This window comes from Acomys minous, assembly GCF_964271855.1.
Source record: "Acomys minous genome assembly, chromosome: 15".
Taxonomy (NCBI): Eukaryota; Metazoa; Chordata; class Mammalia; order Rodentia; family Muridae; genus Acomys; species Acomys minous.
The window spans coordinates 8,266,511-8,291,510 of NC_140497.1; the positions used below are offsets into that span (position 1 = coordinate 8,266,511).

At 44.5% G+C, this 25,000-nt stretch overlaps 1 protein-coding gene across 6 annotated transcripts in view; it reads right to left on the bottom strand.

Annotated features, from left to right (window-relative positions):
- ERICH1 (glutamate rich 1) overlaps positions 1-25,000 on the bottom strand; it is an 89,302-nt gene that overhangs the window by 9,464 nt on the left and 54,838 nt on the right. For 2 of the 6 annotated variants that reach the window (XM_084760644.1, XM_084760641.1), the window contains exons 4-6: positions 21,346-21,783; positions 18,481-18,675; positions 13,961-15,018 (exon numbers count right to left, since the gene is read on the bottom strand). In XM_084760644.1, coding sequence (XP_084616770.1) covers positions 14,945-15,018; positions 18,481-18,675; positions 21,346-21,783 — 707 coding nt within the window. In that variant the 3' untranslated portion in view covers positions 13,961-14,944. The other 4 variants (XM_084760643.1, XM_084760639.1, XM_084760640.1 and 1 more) reach the window with 4 other exon arrangements.

The following is a 25,000-nucleotide window of genomic DNA, read 5'->3' on the forward strand; positions in this document are numbered from 1 at the left end:
CACTCGGGTGCATCTCATTGCTGAAGGCAGCAATGCTGCAAGTGTGTGTGGAGAATCTGCATTCCGAGCATGCTTTGGAATTCTAACCTATAGGTTGGAGGGGCTGGATCTGGAGAGAAGCTGGCGGAGCAAAGCGAGACTCGGCGCAGTGAGCTGGTTTCTTACGTTGCTCCCTTACAATGAGCTGTGAACACAGATAACGGGTAGTTGTTGGACTGTGCAGATATGGCCCTGCGGCAACAGTTACCTCCTGCTTAAGGAGAGCAACAGTCATTGCAGCGGAATATTTGAGCAACAACTGCCTCAAGAACCACACATTGGATGGGACGTGATGGTGCACGCCTTTAATCCCAGCACTAGGGAGGCAGAGGTGGATCTCCGTGAGATCAAGGCTAGTCACGACGGTCTACAAAGAGAATTTCAGTACAGCTGGGGCTGTTACACAGAGAAACCCTGTCTCGAAACACCCAAAATCCCAAAACAAAAAATCGCTGGGTGTGAACCACATGGTGGCTCACAACCACCTGTAATGAGATCCGGTGCCTTCTTATGGTGGGCAGGTACACATGGAGGCAGAATACTGTATAAATAATAAATAAAAATCTTAAAAAAAAAATCGCTGGGTGTGATTGTCCACGCCTTTAATCCTAGCACTTCAGAAACAGAGGCAGGCAGATCTCTGTGACGGAAGGCCAGACTGGTCTACAAAGAAAGTTCTAGGCCAACCAGAGCAACATAGTGGGACCCTGTCCAGAAACACCTGAAAATATGGCCCCGCGTTTTGAAAAGCTTTCTCTGCTTGACTGTTCTCCAGGGTCACTGGCCTGCAGGCTCCAGCTGGCTGGCTGTGGCACCTTCAGCCTCAGCACTGACCGACTGGTCAGCTCAGCTCTCCGCTCTAGCCTGGCTCTCGCATGGCAAAGGCTCCTTCTCCAGTGAGGATGTCTTGCTCTGGGCCTAGCCCATTTCCTTCAGAGCTGGGTACACCCTGGAGGGTATAAGTGGGGGCCTCCTCATATTTATAGGATTTCCCTACTCTTGCTTCTATAAAAAAGACGCCAAAGCCAAGGAAGATTCTGCTCCAACAGGGACTCCCTGTTATCTCATACACGAAGGCTCTTGTGCGGCAGTAGCAGCGAATTCACACTCAACCTCATTAGTGCAGCTACTCGCTCCCTTCTGAGATCTTCAAAGCTGCTCTCCCATAGGAGTTTCATGCATTCTCTTTCAAGCTGTGGAATTAAGATGGAGAAGGGGCTAGTCCCACGCTGTGGCATGGTGCCATACTGTCCCACTACTGTAAAATGATGGACAATCTTTCGGACAACTATGCTTATTTTTCATTTTTTTCTTCAGTTAAATTATTGCGAAGGGGAAGGCCTCAGCTTGGTTTGTGTCCCCAGTGAACAAGATTCACAACCTAAGTGAACCTCACTGCCTAGATGGATGCCCTTTTGTGGCTAAGTATAAGCTGCGTCGTCAGGGCATCATTTTCAAACTTGAGAATACAAATGAAGGGAATCCCCAAGGGTCTGTGAGCAGCACTACTTAGGAAGCCACGCGTGTACCTCCGGGAGGCGTGCATTAGCGTGGGGAAGGTTCACAGCTTGAACTCTAAAGTGCTTCGGAGGATGCTCCAAGTCACCCCTAATCTACAAAGCCATCTTCCACTTATATCAATAATAGCGCTTTACTGTACAAGGAACCACATCACGCCTGAGCTTGTGGAGCTCCTATGCACAGGGGCAGCACTCTCATGCCTTCTGGAATCTCCTTCTTCTCCTTCTATTGACACCCGGTGGTTTCTCTGTTTTCAACAAAACATCTCTGTGAAGCCCTCAAGCCCAAGAGACCGAGTGTCTCCACTCAGTAGCATCTCTTGTAACAGCTCTTCCATTCTTAGCTCAGAGAGGACTACTTTTTCCTTCATCGTCCACTGAGGTCAGCTCAGTGGCTCTGTATAAGAGACATTTTACTAAGTGTCTGAAGGATGGGAAGGAAGGAAGTCAACATGTTACCCAGGACAAGAATGATGACTTGGAAGAAAACCTTCCAGACACATTTTGGAAGAGCCCATAGAAAAAGCTTTGTTTTTGCTGAGTGTTTAAAAGATGTGTGTGGGTTTTGAAAGTGAGCTCTTTGGTATGTTATGTACTTGGACACATTCTGCAGCTTGTCTGGGTGTTAGGAGACAGAAGGCAAAAGAAGAGGCTCCTCTCAGAGCCCAGGCACTTGGTGCTGTGGCCACAGAGCCACACAATGGGCAGCCTTGCTCCAACACCTCAGTGTGCAAGAACACCCCTAAACAGGATGGTTTGGTCTAGAAGGGACTTTCTTAAAGCCACAGACACTATAAACATTAGTTACTTCAACTGGTAATGAGGTGCCAGTCCATTCTCCTCACAGCCGTGTGATCCTCTGTTAGTCTTCGTGAAGTACTGGCTCCTGTCACTGTAGATTTCACCTGTTCAGAGGTGACATCACGTCTGACTGAATCAGTGACATCATTTACATCCTAGAACATGTTAGTGTTTGTGGTGGTAGAAAACTGAATCTGAAGGGAGGCCTGGTGGCACTCAAAGAAAGAATAAGCAGGAGACCAAGATGAGACTCGATAGCCTATGACCGTAAAGTGGGGGAGGAGGTCCCCGTTGGTCATAGACCTAGGGGAGGGGAATAGGGTGAAAGCGGGAGGGAGGGAGGAATGGGAGGATACAAGTGATGGGATAACAAGTGAGTTGTAATCTGAATAAATTAATTAAAAAAAAAAAAAAAAGAAGCTCAGGCTGTTTGGCAGGACTGAAGACCTAAGTAGCTCTGGTCAGGACTAAGTGCATTTGATGAACTACAGTCTGGAGAATGCCCACAGGGCATCATGATCTGTCAGATGGAGCCGTCATAGTTATCACCACCGAGGACCCCGGGTCTCTAAAAGACACAGCAAGGAAGGGGCCCTCCTGGTTCTGGGGATGAAGGCAGCCTGTACTGCCCGTACCTACTTGCATCGAAAGCCAATGGCTGTTTCAACTGCTTGCTGCTTCTGTTAGACATTTTGAGTGTCACCCCTAAGTGCTCTCTTCTATGAAGAACTATGGAGAAGCTGTGCAACTGCTTAGCGGGTAACCAAAGAAGGCAGGAGAGGAAGGAGAGGATACAGGAGAGGATACAGGAGAGGATACAGGAGGAAAGAAGGCAGGAGAGGATACAGGAGAGGATACAGGAGGAAAGAAGGCAGGAGAGGAAGGAGAGGATACAGGAGGAAAGAAGGCAGGAGAGGATACAGGAGAGGATACAGGAGAGGATACAGGAGAGGATACAGGAGGAAAGAAGGCAGGAGAGGATACAGGAGAGGATACAGGAGGAAAGGCTGCTGCCTCAGAGGGTTGCGGCAGCCCCACATGCTAGCACTCTTGTGTCAGCTTCAAGGATGAGGTACAGTACAGCCCTTGGCGGTCCCAGGGCTTCAGCAGACCAGAGCAGGTCGGCCACTAGGGGCTGCAGGCCTAGGTCCTTGTCTGTGTTGCTTGTCTGGTGGACCAGGGGCCTCTTGGTCAGGTGGGTCCAGGACTGGTCTTGGCACATGAGAACTGCTCTCTTAGAAGCAAGGTCACAAGGCCCTAGAACCAGCTCCTGTATTTTCTTTTTTTAAAAATATTTTAAAAATTTATTTACTTATTCACTTCACATCCTGGTTGTAGTCCTCTCCTTCCTCTCCTCCCAGCCCCACCTCCTTCCATCTACCCCATTCCTCAGAAAAGGGAAGCCCCCTCTACTTACCCACCCCAGCTAGTTGCATTGGGACTGAGCTTGTCTTTTTCCCCTATGGCCTGGTGAGGCATCATTTCCAGAGGGAAGTGATCAAAAAGCAGGCCATGGAGCCCATGGCTCCTGCTCCCCTCACTAGGGGACCCAAATGAGTCGGAGCTGCCTATCAGCTTCATCTGTGTAGGGGATCTAGGTCCAGTCCATGCATGGTCCTTGGTTGGTGCTTCAGTCTCCACAAGTCCCACAGGGCCCTGGTTAGTTGGCTGTTGGTCTTCTTGTGGAGCTCCTGCAACCTCTGGGTCCTTTTCTCCTTCTCTCCCCACTTTTCCACAAGACTCCCTACGAGTCACCCAATGTTTGGCTGTGAGTCTCAGCATCTATTACAATCTGCTACTGGGTAGAGAGAGCCTCTCAGAGGACTATTCTGCTAGGCTCCTGTCTGCAAGCACAGCAGAGTATCATTAATAGTGTCAGGGGTTGGCTCTCTCCCATGGGGTGGGTCTTGGGTTGGGCCAGCCATTGGTTGGATAGTCCCTCAATCTCTGCTCTATCTTTATCCCTGCATGTCTTGTACGCGGGGTAAATTTTGGGTTAACGTTTTTGTGGGTGGGCTGGAGTATGCCTCCCTCCACTAGGAGTCTTGTCTAGTTAGAGGGTGTCCTCTTCAGTCTCCGTGGCCCCTCCTACTAGGAGTCTCAGCTAGAGTCACCCCATATCCTTCCAGAAGCCTACCCTGTACTAGGTCTCCAGCTTGTCACAGAGATGCCTGTGCCCACAGTTTCTCCTGCCCCTGCTTTCCCCAGGTCTGGTCTCCACCCTCACTTGTGTCTGTGATCCCTCTCCTCAACCACTTCATCTGTCTATTCTACTTCCCCTTATAAGTGAGATTTAAGCATCCTCCCTTGGGTCTTCCTTGTTACTTATCTTCTTTGGGTCTGTGCATTGTAGTATATCCTGTGCTATACGGCTTATGAGCGTCTTTCTGGGTCTGGGTTACCTCACTCAGCACGATCCTTCCTAGTTCCATCCATTTTCCTGAATATTTCATGATTTCCTTGCTTTTAATAGCTGAGTAGTATTCTATTGTGTAAATGTACCACTGTTTCTTTATCCATTCTTCGGTTGAAGGACATCTAGGTTGTTTCCATATTCTGGCTATCACAAATAAAGCTGCTATGAATATAGTTGAGCAAATGTCCTTGTTGTGTGGTGGAGCATCTTTTGGGTGTATGCCCAGGAGTGGTATATCTGGGTCTTGAGTTAGAGCTATTCCCAATTTCCTGAGAAAGCACCAGATTGGTTTCCAAAGTGGCTGTACAAGTTTGCACCCCACCAGCAATGGAGGAGTGCATTTCCAGTATTTTCCTGAACCTATGCACACCTGTTCTTGGATGATGTGGGAAGGAGCAGGATGGGTGCTATGGAACCTCTGGTAGCAATCAAAGAGCTTCAGCTGGTGGGAGGCTGGGCTGGAGCTCATTAGCACTATGGGTGTCAGTGTCTCTTTGCTTGGAATGCTCTAGTGATTTGAATGCACTAGAAGACATTATCTGGCCATGGATGGGCTCCGTGTAGGGAGCTCAGCCCTGGGGCAAGGCAGGTGGGAGGCAAAGGTTCAGTGCTGAGTGTGTGTGTGTGTGCGACTTTCTTTGAGACAGGAGCTGACACACTCTGGAGGTCAAGAAGCACTGACCCTCTTCTCATAGCCATTCTTTACTATAATCTTTTGCTTTGCTGGTCAAAAATGAATTCTTTCCCAAATGCCTGAGTCAAATGCCCAACAGCACACAACTTTCCAAGTTCTGCTAGCTAGCCAAGAGCAGGGCTAGCTCTTGACACAAGATGAGTCAAAGGTCAAAGATGTGTGCCCTTGCCTTGAGATATTCCTGAGAAAGAGGGGAGAGGAGAGAAAGAGAGAGAGAGAGAGAGAGAGAGAGAGAGAGAGAGAGAGAGAGAGAGAGAGGCTAACTTCTATCTTCTTTGGCACCATGGAAGGTTTACTGTGACCTCTAGGTACTTTATGGTCTGACCCCTGTGTTCTTGAGTCTCAGCTCCAGGGTATGTTGACCTCAGGTGTGGGAAACAAACAGAAAGGACAGATGACACATCAGAGCTGGGAAGATTTGACTATCTTCAACTTCCAGCTCAGAGTGTTATTGTAGTTTTGTACCATAATATCAATTTCAAGCTAGGTTTGTGTTGGAATTTTCTGTCTGTGAACTGTAGCTCTGCAAAGATTTGAATTATCACATTGCCTGGGTGAACATCATTCTGAAAGCTGAATGCCAAGTCTCCACATGGGTGAGATATGCTGACCTAGCCTTCCTGGCTCTAGGCCCTGTTTCTGAATTTCCTCCATCCCCAGCAGGCATTGACTCCAGCATGAAGTCCAATGGAGAAGTGTCCACTGTGTAATTAAGTGAGAGATATTTCAATTCTTCTTCCAAGTGTTTGGCATTATCTGTTTAAAATGATAGCTATTATCAAAAATTATCATCACTCATTTATTTCTTAGCAGATGCTTAATTAAAAACCCCCTAAACTATTCTGAGATTTAGCTAGGCAAAATTTATGTTGACTTGAATTAGCATATTACAAACCAGAATGACTTTGAACAGAACATATATAGCATTTCAAATGTTCTAATTAAAAAGGAGGAAAAAAATTGAATTCCCTCCCCTACCTGCAATAGCCTTATGCATTCAGGGCAATTCTTCACAAATTAGAAAAAAAATCCCATCAAGAGTAACTAGAGGAGCCCTGGAAAAGCTTCCAGCTTCCACAAAGGCTTTTCTCTAAACTGACACTTAACAAGATACAGAGTATTTTAGGTAGTGCCTTTTCATACCAAGATATGAACAGCATGTGAGGGCTGTGGGGTGTCCTATTAGCAGTACTACAGGCAATGAATGCACTGAGTCACTGGATTACCTCTTACGAGCTTGCTGTCAGCATCAAATGAACAAGAGCAGAGCCTGGCTCCAAACACTGCCTTGCTGGGAAAACACGGCGTTCTTCTATCAAAGCTTAACCAGCAAAGAGCTAAGTGTCTCAGCCTCTCCCAACAGCCCCAGTGATCCTGAGAGTTGCCCATTGGATGCTCACAAGTTGTGGTTAGGATGAGAATGGCCCCACAGACTCATATATTTGAATACTTGGTCCCTAGTCAGTGGAACTGTTTGGGAAGGATCAGGAGGGTGTGGCCCTGTGGGAAGAGGTGTGTCACTAGGAGTGAGTTTAGAATTTTCAAAAGGCCTGTGCTACCCTCAGCCTCTCTCTCTGTCTCTCGCTTGTGGATCAGGATGTGAGCTCTTAGTTACTGCTCCAGTTCCATGCCTGCTGCCATGCTCCTTGTCAGGATGGTCACAGATCCTAAGCCCCTGATACTAAACCAATAACCTTTTTCTTCTGTAGGGTGCCTTGGTCATGGAGTCTTATGACAGCAATGGAAAAGTGGCTAAGACAGACATGTCAGGTTGTTACCATCCCCACTTTGAGAGTGGAAACCAAAGCTCAGGTAGCTGTCTGTACAGATGGGTGGTTTACAGCAGGCCTGGTACCATGCTGGGCGGAGGCTTACATGTCCTCTGATGGAGCAGGGGCTGATGGAGTTGTCACATCAGACCTGTGGTTATCTCACAACCACTAGTTATGACCACAGTTTTGATGCTACAGATGTGTGGTCACAGGTAAATACTGAATCAATACGCTTTCTAAACTCAGAGTAACACACTCAGGAGTTTGGACAATTTTGATGCTATAGATGTGTGGTCACAGGTAAATACTGAATCAATACGCTTTCTAAACTCAGAGGAACACACTCAGGAGTAACAAGTCAGGAGTTTGGATAATTTTGAAAATGAACTGGCATAAGCCTGGCACCTGCATGGAGACTTAGGACTGAGATGTCATCCACATGTGTGTTCGCAGAAGCCCGAGTGAACGGACCCCTTCTCAAAGGATTTCTATTAGCTAACAAGCCTCTGGGACCTCAGGGATAGCTTATTTTCTCTGTCTCTAGAAAGAACTAAGAAAGCTATAAATTACTTTTGTGCCAGAGAAGTGGTTCAGTTGTTAAAAGCCATGGTTAACAACCAAAATGTCAAAATTTACTTTTTTCTATTGATGAAAAACCTAGAATCCAACTCTCCTCCTGGACATAAACATATAAACATATAAACTTATATGCTTATCTAAGTTTATATAAACATATAAAATGATGTGAGCAGGATTAAGTCCAATATAACATAATTTTATCTTAGTTTATTTTGTGTCAATTGTGCGTATTGATAAGGTTTGGTGTGATGTTTTAACACATGTGTATCCACTGGTCCAGACACGTTCTACTCACTCACACCAGCACCCCCCGCCCCCGCCACCCCCGTCCTGTATTAGTCACAGTTCTCATTGTTGGGACAAAGTACCTGACAGAAACAACTCTAGTAGGGGGAGGGGAGGGTTTGTTTTGGCTCATGGTTTCAGGGGCTCAATCCACCCATGGAGGAGAAGCCACGGTGGCAAGAGTGTGAGGTAGTTGGCCATGCATTTGCATGGGCTCTGAATCTGTACCAGTTAGTTGGTCCTGTCCAACATGAAGACAGCCCTGAAACTATTACTCTATCACTGGCAGGGGCTTTGTAGGAATGGAAGTTATCTGACTTTACTTGATAAGGATGAAGCCATGTTTTAGGGGAAAAGGATAAGAAGCTCAGCAGCTGGTCCTGTCTTAAAGGAGACATGATTGCTGAAAGGGAGTACTGTGAACAAGTGGCGCGATGCTAACGTCAGGACCTGAGCTCTGTCAGAAGCCGGCAGATAATGTTTTACAAAGGCCATTCCCCCCCCCCCCCTGCCCCCCAGCTGCTTTGTTGGCATATGGCCTTTGGACCAGGAGGCTTTTCTTGCTTACTGGGGCTATTTGTTCAGCATCAGTGAGAACATGGTTGCACCACAGAACACATGATCAAGTGACTCTCATATGATAGGGGCCTCAAGTAAAACTCTCTCCAACTAAATGTCACATCAGGAATTGTTGGGTAGGAGGGCCTGGGGAGTTAATTATAATACATCCCAGCTTATCAGAGACTAGAGCAATCGATCAGCCAGAGGCCTCCAAGAAGGAGGGACTAGGGTCTTGGAGGGACCAGGGGCCAAATTCCAATGAGAAGACAGTGAATGTCATTCAAGAGGGGAACGAGAGTGAAGAGCCTGCATCCTGCCAAAACAGGGAGCGGTCTTAGGCTGTGCTGCCATGAGGTTAAAATATCTGGAGACACTAACGTGAGCCTAGACAGAGGGAGGCCTGGAAGTAACGGCGGACAGACAGACAGAGCCCTACCTTTTCCCATTGGCCTCTTCTTTGTCAGAGCTTTGGACTGAACAGTGTCTCCCCAAAGAATGGCGGCTGGGACTCTGAGCCTCAAGAAGCTGAGGGAAGATGCAGAGGAAGCAAACAGGAAACAGGACCTTAGTCCTGCAACCACAGGACCAGAATCTGAAGCAGCACGCTCAGTCTTAGTAGTTTTTTCAAGGCTCCCAAGCAGAGGCCCCAGTCCATCTGTTGCCAGACCTGACCCACGGACACTGTGGGGTGGAAAACAGTGTTGTCTCAAACAGGGTAGTTATGGTAATTTGTTAAGTATGAGAAGGAAACTTTTAATACTACATCTCAGAAAGGCTCTGGGGGAAGTGCAGCTCCCCTGACCCCAGAACCGCATAGGACTTTATGTGGCTGAAGTATACATGTGCATGCTTCATGGACTTGGAGAAAGCTCAATGTATCTGTCAGGTTATCAGAATACCGCGCCCTGGAGGGAGAAGGCATGCTCAGGGTAGGTGGAGAATGAAGACTCAGCATGAATCCAGCGGTACTAGGTGTGTGGGCTCTGCACAGTTTAGGTATAGAAGCAGCAACGCTGGGTACCAGCTTGAGAGGGAGGTGTTCCCACCTGCTGATACTGCTCAGGTTTGTGCAAATAACATCAAAATAATCAGTTGAGTACGGACATGTTTAGAAAACACTCCTTTTTTGAACATAATCATCAATGTTAGCAAGCTCGTAAGATTTCCCTGTCTTCGTAAGAGCTTCTTTCTCTTTCTCTTCCGAACGGCAGCTTATAGAAATTAAGTGGGCTGTATTCACAATGTGCAGCATTGTAGGGGAGGAATGATCTCATTACTATTGGCTTCAACATTGCAGGGGAAACAGATTAGCAATGGTTATGCTAAATGTATCACAGGCAAGCTTTGCCTATTTTCCTGTTAGGGATTACAATTATATACGAAAGTTATAAGTTATGATTATCTCACTTGTTCCCATTCAATTACACCCTCCACGGCTGCGTCCCAATGTGTAACCCTGCACAGGGGCCCCAAGAAATAAATTGTGAGCGTCAGGGAAAGAAGTCATTAAAGTTGTCTCATTTTAAATTGGAAATGATTCCTAAACATTACCAAGGATAAATGCTGCAGAGATGAAGGCTGAGATCCAGTGTGCTGAGTCAGAAACGAAATGGGGTATTACGCACAGAAGAAACGGAGGTTTGAATGAACTCATGGCTAGGTGGGTCCAGGTGTACTGACTGTAGCTCATCACCCTTGTCCATCATTCATAGCCTACCCCCACCTTTTCTAAGGTGTTTAAAAAGTATCATAAAGCGTGGGGAATAACAGGATTCATAATAACATTCACACACATGTACATGCTGCACCTTGGTCACGGGCTCCCTCCCACAAACCTTCCCTTTGCGCCTTTCCGTTTCTGCTACCCACTCCTCTTCCCAAATGGTGCTTCCACACTTTTAGGGTCAGGGGGGCAGAGGGATAAGAGCATACAGAGGATCTGCAAAACCAAGTGATGGGACCACGGATTAGAACGTGGTACCCATTAACAGGCTTGTTGTGTAAGGTGATGTAAATCAGGGGCATCCAACCTTTCAACATCTCAGGGCCACAGTGGATGATGTGTCTTGGAGCACAAAGTAAATACACAAAATGCTAACAAGAATCTATGCATGCAAAAATGATCTGTGTATGATTTTCACAATCTCTACCACCACAGATGGAAGACCCCACATGATTATAGTAATTATGAAGCATCCTGTAGAGAAAGCAGGTCCCATATTTGCCTATAATTGAATAAAGAAAACATATATATAATTAATAAAACTTCATGACTTATTCATTTATTATAAAACAAGTGGGATATTCAACATCTTACTTGTGAGAGAAAGGCATCAGTCTCTGGTTTGATAGATGTAGCTGCAGTTCTCAGTGAGTCCTCAAAGTGTTCATCAGATATCTTGTTCACTCTAAATGTGCTCCATTCTTAAAAATAGTTGCTCACATATGTAAAAGGCATGACTGTGAAATAAGGGATATTTATTTCTGGGAGGATGGAACTTATAATGAAGAGATATAATAAACGTTTCTTTGCTGGGCATGGTGGCATACACCTTTAGTCCCAGCACTGGAGAGGCCGGGGCAGATGGAGCTCTGTGAGTTGGAGCCAGCATGGTCTACAAAGTGAGTTCTAGGCTCCCCCCTATAAATATACCAAAATACTTATATTTTCCTGGACCATATGGAATGTTTTAAAAATCTAATATCAAAAGAATGAGGCTACAATTTTCCACCACAGCACTATGTTTAGTCAATGTATCAAAATCCAAAAAAACTGTTGCTTGCCATAATTTCAGTTTCATCTGAAAGCTGTCATGATTTGAAACGTATTGATAAGTTGGTTTTCATCTTGATGACACATGCTGGAGTCATTTAAACAAGCAGCTGAATCCACTAAAATTGCTAAATCTGTAAATCTGTTTCCATTGTCAAGTTCTGGCACAAATTTTGATGTCACAGGAGCTTGATGATATGTTACACGTCATAAATCTTTTAACATTTGGCTTCCCCTTGGCTGTCTCACTCCTGAGGAGCAGCACTGGCAGTGAGCATCGACGATGTTGACTTCCCCTTGGCTGTCTCACTCCTGAGGAGCAGCACTGGCCGTGAGCATCGACGATGCTGGCTTCCCCTTGGCTGTCTCACTCCTGAGGAGCAGCAATGGCAGTGAGCATTGAGAACCTTAGGTCATTTCTGGAATTGACAATGACATAACCCTTGGTTCTTAGGAAATTCAGTCTTGATGACAATTCGCCTGACCTTATCTAGTCTTAATGACTCTGCGCATGCATTACCAGGAACCACCAAGATATGCTGAGAATGGGCAAAAAAAATATTGCTTTAAATTTCTTATGTGTATGCTTCTCCAGTATGTGCCTATGTACACCATGAACATGCCTGGTGCCCACAAAGTTCAAAAGAAGGCATCCAACCCCCTGAGCCACCATGTGGGTGCTAGGAACTGAACCTAGGCCCTCTGCAAGATCAGCAACTGCTCTTAACTGCTGAGCCATCTCTCTAGCACCTACTTCAACTTGTTTTATTGTTTCTTATAAACCTCTTGATTTAGCTGTGTCCTTTAATACAATTAAAGAATCCATTTCTCTAATAGCTTTATATTAATTATCAATACCTTTAGTAAAAATGGCAAGTTCAATGATATTAGTAGCATTAGTATGGCCATCCATTGCCAAACTAACTTAAATTTAGCTCCTTTACTCTCCAAAGCTTGTCAAGACACTGTCCATTTCTTCAGTTTGCCTGGTTATAGTCTAGTGAGACAACCTGACTTTAGAGATCTCTCCCTCTTTTCAGTGCACATTACATCTGCCGAAACGTCCCCAACATAACCTAACAAAGTCACTACCAGAAAATGGTTTTGACTTCATTTTTTTTCTGATTAAAGATGTGACCATATAACTGGCCAATACAATAGAATTTGTTTGGTTGTGTGTGTGTGTGTGTGTGTGTGTGTGTATGTGTGTATGTGTGCGTGCGTGTGTGCATGTGTGTGTGTGCATGCGTGCGTGCGTTGTTAGGGGCTGGGGAGATGGCTCAGTGTCTAGCAGTCACTGCTACTCCTCCCCTGGAGGGTGTGAGTAGATTCCCAGCACCCACACAGTAGCTCCCAACCATTTCTAACTCTAGTTCCAGGGGGTCTGATGCTCTTTTCCACTTTCATGGGCACCATGCACAAACATATATCAGGCAAGCACTCAGATACTCTCTGGGAATCTGAACAAATCTCCCGAAAGAAAGCAGTACTTATTATTTGCTTTAACAAAAACAAACAAACAAACAAACAAACAAAGGCAGTCCTCTGTCTCCTTTTTGTTGAGCAAACTTTTTTCATCTGTGCTTTTTCTGTTTTGGTGTTTTGTTTTAGATACTGTAGAAGCCATGTTGAGCTTAGCAAAATAATGATAGATAAGGGACTATATTTAATTTTATTATGAAAATTAATTGATAGGAAAACAGGAGGCTAAGCTTGGGCAAGTGGGAGGGCTGCTTATAAAGAGTGGTGAATGACACACGGCATGGCCGAGGGACAGAAATGCCTGAGTTACTCAAATGAGAGCACGGCCCTGTCTTCTAACACCTCTCATCTGTAACAGTCAGGGAAAGTGGCACTGTTAATGGCTGCAGGCCACTCGACAAGTCACCATGAGCACATGTAACACTTGATGGCTCTTATGTTTAAAATTAACCTGTTTATGTTCGGAACACAGCACAGAGGAAGCTTCATACCACCATAAATGTGTTTAAGTATCAAGAACATAACACATTTATTTTCCCTGACACTGTGACACAGTGTGGTTATTTAGTGTTCGTGCTTAAACATACAGGTTAAAAAGAGAGAGAATGTGTGTGTTGGGCACGGTGGCTGGCACACATGCCTCTAATTCTAGGCAGAGTCAGGTGGATCTCTGTGAGTTCGAGGCCAGCCTGGTCTACAGAGCGAGTTCCAGAACAGCCAAGGCTACACAATGAAACCTTGTTTCAAAACCAAACCAAACCAAAAAAATAAAAACAAAACAAAACAACAACAAAACAACACACAGAGAGAGAATGAAAGAAAAAAATATTCTTATTGTTTTAAGTAAGTAAAGTTTATAATTTTGTGTTTGTCTATGTTCATAGCTGTCCTGGATATGCAGCCCCGTAGCTGTGAGTTTGACGCCTCTAAGAAATAGTTCATTTTTAAAACATTCAAATTGAGCTAGGTGTGGTGGCAAGGCTTGGTGCCAGTACTTGAGAAGGATCACAGTGGTGGCAGTGACGACTCCAAAATGACTCCAAGATGACCTGTATTTTATTCTTATTAGATCATAATAAAGGTATTGTTTTTACAGATAGAGTTAATGACCCCTAGTGAGTCTGTGTCATCCCCAGCACCTGTGTAGTCAAGTAACTAATGCTCTTAGCACTCACCATTTAAAAACTGGTGGCTGTTTCCATAGTACAAAGAAAGAGAAAACACAAAAAGTAGACTACACGATTTCCAGTGTAGATAAGCAAGAAGAGAATAAATTAATCTATAACCAAACTACTTAAACTTTTGGTACTCATATAGACTTTGTGATACCCATAAGGCATTTGAACAAGTATTAAGTTTTTATACACATGTGGCACACATATCCACAGAGTTTGCAGGAGCTGGTTCTGGCTGTCCCGTTGTTATGTAGGCTCTCTCTTAACTTCAGCGGCTGTACTGCATACATACTTCAGGTGAGCTGGCTGGTGAAGTTCCAGGGAATTCTTCCATCCCCACCTCCCATCTTGGTGTAGGTATGCTGGGATTACAGGTGCACGTGGGCACAACAGTTCTGGGCTTCGGGGGTCAAACTCCTGTCATCACACTTGCAAAGCTAATGCTTCCACATTTCCCTAGACATCAGGGTTTTCAGACACAAGGTGACATAAAGCCTTATAACAAGTAGGATAACTTTAAATTGTATAGTTAACTCAATGAATGTTCATTTTTAATTGTTACAGGGAATCAGAAAAAAATCTAGTTTCATGTAGTAATTCAATATGTAGGTAACAATAAGCAAGTGAAATGCTTCAATTTTACTCCAGTTTGACGCCTTACATACTACACATGGACACAGAAATAAATAACACGGTAGAAATGTCTTCAGTGTCTTCAGGGTTTGATTCATTAGAAAAATAAATAATAAATAAAAGTCTGTAAGTACAAAAATGCAGTGTCTGCTCACTTTGTATTGTGTTTAACATCTTGTTAAACAAGAGACAGCTCTTCTTAAGAGCTACTGACTTATTCACTGTTTTTTTCAGGAAGAATCTGTGTGATCCAATAGTTAAAAAAAGCTGAGATTACTCTGGCATGGTCTGAAAGGTAAAAACAAAAGCAAAGCAAACAAAAATAGAATTATAAATAATGATTTTACAGATTTTAGCCCTTGAGCCCAGAAAAAACCCTGAAACAATCTAATAAAATGCTATCTTGGTATATAAGCTGACAGGGATATGATATGGTGCAATTAGGAATAGAAGTTTGTGCCAAGGAAAGAAAGGGAACGTAAGTGGTGTGTACTGGGAGTCGCACAGCCTTTGGCTTTCATGTAGGTGACGATGTACCAGGACAGCTAGAACTCACCAAGGAGACAAGTCCATAGCCAATGTCACCTGCCACTGGAGTCGAGACTTCTCTCAAACATCTGGCTTTGGAGTCACCCTGGGATGCCTTTGAGTCCCACGTCCCAGGTTGGACCCACTTCCTAGAACTTACTTTGGGATGGCCCTACTTCTAAAGTTCACAGCTAAGGGGAATACAAGCTGACCTTGATACTGGAAGCAGAGGGGACCCCTCCCAAATCTGGTGAGACCCCAGGGCTACCCGTGATGTGGAACACTTGATCTTTACTTCCAAACCATGTAGTATATAGCATCTGGGAGGCTTGGTGCGGAGGGAGGGGGCCCAACTTCCCCTTCATTTCACAGAAACCTTCTGAGATCCTCCTAACACCTTTCCCCTCTAGGGACAAGGTGTTTGACCTCTCTTTAAGTCTCTTTTTCTCTGCTTGGATAATGTAAGCGAACTACATGGTGAATAGAGAAAGGGTAGCTGAGCACAGAAGCCCTGCCCCATCCATAAGTGTCTGAGTGTGACATCGGTCAGCCAGCAAATGGAGCCCGATGCGTGAAGGATTTGTGACAACAGCCTAACATGGGGTGTTAGCTTTCCCTAGCACCTGTGTGGTTCTAACATCCTAAAGGCAGTGAGCCTGTATGAAGTATTCAAGTCCTTTTTCAGTGAAGTCTCTGGTTTCAGAAAAGAATCCTTAGCCATGGAGAGAAAGGAGCTGAGGCGGGTGGGCAGAACACACATGTTGTCTGCTTTTAAGTTTAGACCCCAGGGATGACAGACACATCTACTAGACATCATAAGCTCATTTATGAAGAATAAAGCCTAATCTCAAACAGATATACAGGCCAAATCTCATTAGATAGGCTTGCATTTAAGAGTAAGATTTTGTTGTTTGTGAATGGCATAGAAGCAATTTTAAGCACATATCTTAAGCTGTGCATGGAGGGAACTTGTGTTTCAGAAACAGGTTCATGTATAAGACTTAGTTCTATTGACTACCTACGGCAAATGTTCCTGAAATAGAATCTGTCTAGCGATCTTAGCAGGGCCAGTGGCTTTCAGAATGCAGTCTCCCCCTGTGCTCACTCTAGGCGTGTTTCAGGATACACACATGAAGGTCTTAAGTGCCAGAACAGGACAATTAAAAGAAGAGTAATTTATTTTATAAAAAGTTTATATCAGTTTAACATAAAAAAAATAGCATTGTATAGTTTTTTAAAAGTTTTAAAAATATTTTTGGGGTATGTGTGTGTGGTGTGTGGTTGTGTGTGGTGTGTGTGGTTATGTGCTGTGTGTTGTTGTTGGTGTATATAGTTGTGTGGTATGTGTGGTTATGTGATGTGTGTAGTTATATGGTGTGTGTGGTAATATGGTATGTGGTATGGTGTGTGTAGTTTTGTGGTGTGTATGGTTATGTGGTATGTGGTGTGTAGTTGTGTGGTATGTACAGTTGTGTGTCATGTGTGGTCATGTGTGTGGTAATGTGGTATGTGGTATGGTGTCTGTGGCTATGTGGTGTGGTGTGGTGTGTGTGGCTATGTGGTGTGTGGTGTGGTGTGTGTGGCTATGTGGTGTGTGGTGTGGTGTGTGTGGTAATGTGGTGTGTGGTGTGGTGTGTGTGGTAATGTGATGTGTGGTGTGGTGTGTGGTGTGGTGTGTGTGGTAATGTGGTGTGTGGTGTGGTGTGTGTGGCTACGTGGTGTGTGGTGTGGTGTGTGTGGTAATGTGGTGTGTGGTGTGGTGTGTGGTGTGGTGTGTGTGGTAATGTGGTGTGTGGTGTGGTGTGTGTGGTAATGTGGTGTGTGGTGTGGTGTGTGTGGTAATGTGATGTGTGGTGTGGTGTGTGTGGTAATGTGGTGTGTGGTGTGGTGTGGTGTGTGTGGTAATGTGGTGTGTGGTGTGGTGTGGTGTGGTGTGTGTGGTAATATGGTGTGTGGTGTGGTGTGTGTGGTAATGTGGTGTGTGGTGTGGTGTGTGGTGTGGTGTGTGGTGTGGTGTGTGTGGTTATGTGTCTGTTCCTATTTATGCACAGGCAGCGGCCAAAGAAAGACTGCAGTGTCTTCCTCTAGAATTTCCCATCTTACTCCTCTGAGATAAGACCTCTTGTTGAAACCGAAGCTCATCATTTGGAGAGGCCAGCTGGCCAAACATCTGGGATCTGTGCCTCTGCACTGCAATGCAGGAGATACAGTGACACGCACTCACTCCTGCCCTACTAGGTGGGAGCTAGGGATTCACACCTGGGTTCCCCTGTATGTGTACGTACGTACGTACATACATACATACATACATACATACATATCTCCTGAGTTATCAATAACCTCTTTGAAATTTTTAAAAAAACCTTTCTGCAGTTTGGCATAAAACCTTATTGTAAATATTTAAATTTGTCAAATACAGAACACAGTAGGCAAAACAAGCCTGCTAACTGCTGGCCTGTTAGGTGTGGACCTTGCTTACATGGGCGTACATAAAGCCCCTCTCTTCCCAGATATACATCTGTACACCCCCTACCCCTCGAGAGTACACTTCGTGTTCATGAGCTTCTTCGGTCCCACTGTCGTCTCCAGTTTCTTTTCCCATTTTTTTCTGTGGCCTGGCCTCTTGCAGGTCATCTTTGTTCGCATCTCTTACGATTCCTTATTCATTGTCATAAGGAAGCCTTTGTCCTCTATTCCCCCCTCAGCTCCATCGAGGTGACCACTGCCCCCACACTCCTCCATCCCTTCTGAACTAACGTTGACCCCCCCAACAGCGCCACACACCACGCCTGATTCCCACACACTGCAGTTCATATAGAGTGGGTAACCGAAATAGATTGGAGAAATGAAAAAAGGAAAGATCACCATAGCAATTTGATACCCTTCCTAGGTGTTCAAATGGTGATTTTTAAAATAAGGCACCAAGATCTCTGGAAGACAGAAAACTTTACCCTCTACCAAATTAGCAGAAAAGAGGAAAAAAAATGAATGATTTCATTTCCAACTAAACTTAGAGCAAGTGACCCTCCCCCAAACTGATAACTCAAAGGCCAAATATTAGATGGAGTGTATGTTTTTGCATACAACATTAGACATCTTTTAATGCTAACCAGAAGCACACACATGAGGACCCTTTCTCTGCAGGTTCTGTTCCAAGTCTTATGACCACAGTTTTACACTAGGATCTGGAGGAAGTCCTTGCGGAGACAGTGGGGTACTTACCGGGAGGCATCATACAGTGCTCTGGGAACATCTTCAGGGCACTCTCCAGCCTCTCAGTGTCCTGCAGAAGCAGCAGGGTTTTCATGTGGTCCAGCACGAGCACGTCTGAGGGAGGCATGCTTCCAGACTCGAGGAGGTGCAGCAGCCCTTCAGCAGTTTCTGCGCACACGGCCGGATCGAGCTCTTTACAAGTGTCTGAAAGGAGTCACCCAGTGTCTTAGTTTCAAGATAAACCCCGACTCCCTAAAGAGTCCTCAGCTACACATTCCACTCGGGACGGGGTGTGTGAAATACAACAAGCTACCAGGGCTGGAATAGAACTCTGGGAAGAAAGAGAACAAAGTGCCACCATTTGAACGACACTGGAAAGCTGGCTTGTTACGTGTCTGACTGTTTAAACACCTTCCAAGCATAACACAGAGCTCTGAGTCATAGACAACAGCAGGAAAAACCAGACAAGGAAACTAGGCGCAAAGTCATGCTATGGGTCTTTAAAAACACCAAGAGTAAGAGTTCTGGCTGTTTAGCACAAATCAAGGAAACCCACCCGAGAGGCCAGCTTTGTTTGCTCTCCTGAAGATCCGCTAAGTGTCTGTCTTGGAAAGATAACAGCCTTTTTTCCTTTGGCTCTTCTGAAGATCTTTTAAACTTTTATTTATTTACTTAATATTTTTAATTAGCATACAAAATAATGGACTCTACTGTGACATTTTCATTTTCACTCGCTGCCATCACCACTCTTTACTGCCCCTAACCAGTCCCTCCTTCTGCTTCCATGTCACGTGGTCTCCACACCCTCCCTTGCCTGCCCCTAACCAGTCCCTCCTTCTGCTTCCACGTCACGTGGTCTCCACACCCTCCCTTGCCTGCCCCTAACCAGTCCCTCCTTCTGCTTCCACGTCACGTGGTCTCCACACCCTCCCTTGCCTGTCCCTCCCCACTTTCTTTGGATCACTTCCTTCATGTTATGGCCCCCTTTCTACCTCCATGTCCTACACATAAATTAAAATTTATATTTCTGTAAATGTTTTTATTTCCTCAGATGAGGGGATAAGATGAGAGCTGTACCCAAGCTTTAGGAATTCATGGCTTGGGCTGAGCCCAGAATGTTTCATCTAACTATCCCTAGGCCTGGAAACTTCTAGCTTCCAAACAGTCTAATCTTCTGCCAGCCAGGACCTAGAAGGGTTCAGGTTCCATCTGCTGACCTAGGCCTAGAAGGTTTTCAGCCTTCAAGACTTACTGCTGAATAAGCTCACCCTTTCCCGTTCTTTATGAACTCTGGCTGGCTGGTTCAACTCAGCTGCTCTGGCTCAAAACTCTTCTCCAAGCTGACTGATTAAAACTGCTTCTCTCACCACTTCTTGCTGAATTGTTCTGATTGAAAAAACTGCCTCTGAACTCTTAAGAACTGAATTGTGGGCTGGAGAGATGGCTCAGTGGTTAAGAGCGCCGCCTACTTTTTCAAACGTCCTGAGTTCAATTCCCAGCAACCACATGGTGGTTCACAACCATCTGGAATGAGAACTGGTGCCCTCTTCTGGCCTGCAGGTGCACATGCAGGGCAAACACTGTCTACCTAATAATAAATAAGTAAATTAAAAAAAAACTGAATTGTATGTCAATTGTACTCAAACTGAACTGTACTGTACTCCTGAACTCTACTGTTTCTCTCTCTCTCTCTCTCTCTCTCTCTCTCTCTCTCTCTCTCTCTCTCTCTCTCTCTCTCTCTCTGCAATGCTCCTAAGTAGCCTCTCTTTCTTGTCTATTCTCGTGAGAGTTGGGTGTATCCTATCTCTGACTTATTCTGTCAAATTTTTCTCTGATTTGTCACATTTACTATCTGGCTGAACTGTGCATCTATAAGCTCATCACCTTTCCCTACATTCCCCCAGTGATGTCATTCAAGTATGAAATGGAGCCTTGGTGCATCTTGCTCTCAGTGTGATCATGGTAGATCCTGACTGGCACCTGTTCTTTCTGGTCCTTAGTTCAGTTGCTAATAGAACATTATGAAAATGAACAATTGTCAACCATGAGAATAAATCTTTATTTTCTCAGATCCCATATAAATGTAGTTAATTAAAAATGCTTACTGAAAACTCTAAGCAGTAAGTTGTATATGAAAAACAAATGTGAGCATGCCTCACGGGAAGAGCTGTGGCTCCTTTACTTCTCTAGGGGCTTATAAAGATGAGCAGGTACTCAAAGCTGCTTCATTTACAAGCACAGCCTCAAACACCAACACAACCCGGAGTCTGACTAGAGCGGCAACGACCAGGAGTGCGATCCACACCTGGAGCCCCAACATCACTGGCTGTTGTTTCCCACAAGGAACATGGGAGAAATAACATGTAGGATCCGTGGGCTGGAACGTTAGAAAAAACTGTGATATTCTGGGTTTTGACTCAAAGCTTCTTGTTTACTTTGAACGTGGTCATGGTTATTCCCAGCTATCACCTGTGAGGTGGGGCTCTATGCAGGTCCCCGGTGGATGGTAATTGGGGCTAGTTAAAACACAAAGATCCACCCACTGTTGGTGAGCACTATTTCACTGGCTGGGATCTTGGACTGTGTGAAAAGGAGAAAGAGAGTAGAGGACAAGCCTTCATCGTTCTCTTCCTCCTGATTGTGGAAGAAAGGGCCAGCTGCTTAAAGCTCCTGATGCCCTCAACTCCCCACTACATGAACTTTCTTCAGTATATGTTAGATAATATTTACAATTAAGTTATTTTTGTCAGGTATTTTATCAGGGCAATGAGAAGAAGAGCTAAGGCCAGTACCTCAACGTGTCTTATACCACAACAATGTGTGTTTTACTACACTTGCTAGATGCCATTACTCAGAGTGGACAGAGACACCTACCATCATAAAAATAAAGTTCTTGTGTTGACTTCAGAAAACTGAGGATGCTGTCTGTCTTGCTGTTAGCAAGGTCGATGTCTTCCTGGGTGGTGTCCGCGGCTGAGCTCTCCTCATCGTCTTCAGACTCTCCTCCTGCACCACCATCCACACCTGACTCCCCGGGGCTCTCAGGCTGGTACATGAAACTGACCCCACAGGCCTTTGCGGCTAAGCCAGCTGCTTTCTTCCTCTTAAGCTGCAGCTTCTTTTTCAGCTTCTTTCTTTTATTTTTGCTCATTGTGGGCACATCTGTATGCTGTGTGTGTACTTTCCCCTGGGAAAGATCAGGCTGCTTCTCTAATTCTGCTTGCTTTATGACATCATTGAGGTTTTTAATATTTTTCTTTGATTTGTGCTTTCTAATTCTTCTTCTTTTTGGTTGATCATGAAGATCCGGATCTGTTAAAAAAAAATTCAAATACAGTACTTTTTTAGGATGATAGAGCCATAACAACCACAGTTAACTTAAATAAAATTTCCAAGGATTCTTACAGTTTTAGTACAAAAGTAATTTAAACAATTTACTTCAGTGATTCTGAACTTTATCTTAAGTGACCATACCACCTATAGCTTATTATTAACCATGGTTGAATTAACTGACTCCCCCACCCTACAAAAATATATACAAAGCTGTTATAATTATAACACATAGCATTTTTTAGGGACTAATCATTAGAAAACCATTTTTTTGGTGTGTGTGTGTGTGTGTGTGTGTGTGTGTGTGTGTGTGTGTGTGTTTTGAGATAGGGTTTCTCTATGCTATCTTGGCTGTCCTGGACTCTCTTTGTAGACCAGGCTGGCCTCGAACTCACAGCAATCTGCCTGCCTCTACCCATAGCATTTTTAAAGAATATAATTGTTGTTTTATTAGTACAAAATTTAATCTCCATGGCCCTGTAATCAAAGCATAGGAACTACTCATAATTCGTTTTTCTGGAGCTAGGGGCTTCAGGCTGGCTTTAAATCCGAGTTCTTCTTGCTTCAGTCTCCAGCGCGTGTCTCGCCGTCTGCTTTCAGGATGTGTGTGCTGTAGTACTGAACGGGAATAGACACTCACAGGCGACTGCTGGAGCTGAGCAGCCCACCACTGAGACACACACAGCCACCTCGGGAGCAGACAGACCACACCGGGCCAGGCGGGACAACACCCAGTGTGAGCATTGTTACTGACCCGGGAAGCCTGACCGTGAAGAACTGACTCTTGAGAGTGTCTTTAGAGACTCCTGAGTCTGCATAAGATGACTGTGAGAAATAGAATCCAAACTTCTGCTTTCTATCACACACATCTTACACTTCTAAAGGTCACTGAGCACACGGGCGAAGGGCACCACCACATGTTCTTCTCATGACAGTAACTCATGCACTCTGGGCCCCGCCCCAACAGACCTGCAACTATAAAGCTTGCCCCCATACTTGTGCTTTGGTTTTTAGAAAATTCTAACTTTTAGGACATTCTAGTTTGAGGTTTCTGAGTTGCACTCTTGAGAAAGCAACATTGACTGAAGTGCTGCTTACTGACCCCACAGGAGATTAACTTCCTGGCAGGATCCCTTCTTCCCCATCTGCACCCTACAGCCCTCCCGCACGGCGACCTCCCACTGAGGTGCTTAGGCAGTTACAGTGTGCTCCATCCACCTCGAAAATCCACAAAACACGCCTTATAGTGAGCACAAACCCTTCTCTCTCACCCTTCAGCTTTGTGTCCTTATTGGGGTATTTTGTGTTGTGGGGATGGTGAGCAATTCCACCGCTATTTTTGAGTGCGATTTCTCAGTTTTCTCCTGATACACTTAGCAACTGTATCTATGAAACCTACTGCTACCCCAAACTTGATATGAGGCCAAAACTACTCCTCATTAAATCATGATATTAGATTATGGTCTAGCTCATAAATTGCTTTCCTTAATAACTGGCATTCTTTGAATAGTGTATTTTTCCATTTCATTTGCAAGGATGACTCGATATCAGGCACCTGCTAAGTTCGGCTGACAGATCAATGTTGATTCCAAGTATCTTTGAATTCCTGACCATAAAATAGTCTATTAAATATTCATGTTCCTAAAGTGACTACTGCTTTATGGAATTGTTTTTCTCAGGTTCATTTCACAATAGAAAAAAGTATTCTTACTGGTATATTAAAAATATTTAATGTTATTAATTTTGAGAACAGGATTCATAGATATTTTGTCATCTCAAAGGAAGTTCATCTGGAGCCAGTGTGGCAGGGCCCTGGGTGTGTGGGGTCCTGATTCCTCCTCAGCTCTCTCCAGGTTCTCTGTGGGTCCCTCCCTTCTGGAAGCCTCCTTCAGTACTGCAGCGACTGCCAACTTGGTTCCCATTGGCTTCTTCCTTTTTCAAGCGGTCATGCCATGACATGAATGGCTGTTGCACTGAGAATGATTACAGAAATGGTCTGCTATTTAAAAAGACTATAAAGCACTAATTTTAATTGGTGGCAGTGGCACAACAGCTCTCAAATGATGTAGTTACCAGACTTTTCCAAGTAAATGTGTGTGTGCTAATAAAAAGGAAAACGTAAAGAAGTCACTGTTGACCCAGGCAAGTCTACTGTGGTCACCTGAGGTGGGGTGAGTGCAGACTGCTCCGTTTCTGCTTTGCCCACCTGATCCTCATGTCTAGAGTACTGAACATATACTGCTTTATATGAGGAAAGCTTATCTTAAACTGGAAATTATGACAGCACAGTGTATAGGCTGCTACTGAGACACACACACACACACACACACACACACACACACACACACACACACACACACAAGGCCTTTTCTGCTGGCTGTGGTATGAATCTCTATAATCCCAGAAGTTGAGAGTGGGTAGTATTTTAGAGTTCTAGAGCACTGTGAGATATATAGTGAGATCTGACATCAAAACAAAAACAAAAACAAACAAAAAGTACTGCAAGCAAGCAAGCAAACAGCAAGTTAAAGAAAGTTAAAAGGAAAACAAACACAGGAACAGCAAATACAGGGGAAAAAAAATCAATAATCATTGACATTTTAAAGAAACACCTGGACTGACAGCTGGTGAGATTTGGCAAGGAGAGAAGGGAGAAAGCACAGCTGTCAACATCAGGAGCATTGTTGACATCATTCATGTAAACAAACAGCAGATGCTTTGAACTGCACCATACAACAGGCTAGACTATCTGCAAGAAATAGAGAATTCAGAGAAAAATCAACAATTTACCCAATAGATGGAGAAATAGAAAACCTTAATAGTTTCAAATTCCTCTTAAAAATGAAAGGAGTAGTAGTGATGGAGGGATGGCTCAGTGTTAGGAACACTGACTGTTCTTCCAGAGGACCCACAGTTCAGTTCTCAGCACCCACATGGTAGCTAATGTGTTTGTAAGTCCATTTCCAGGGGATCCAGTGCTCTCTTCTGGCCTCTTTGGGAAGTCCATGCAAATAGTGCACAGACATATGTGAAAGCAAAACATCCAGATACATAAAATAAAAAATAATGCCAAATCTAGGTTCTTCTGTGAATTCTACTGAACACTTAACAAAACAAAACAAAAAACCCAAAGCCAGTGTTCATCTTGCATAAATAGTACTAAGAAAAGACAGTGCATCCACAGTTTGTTCTTCATTCT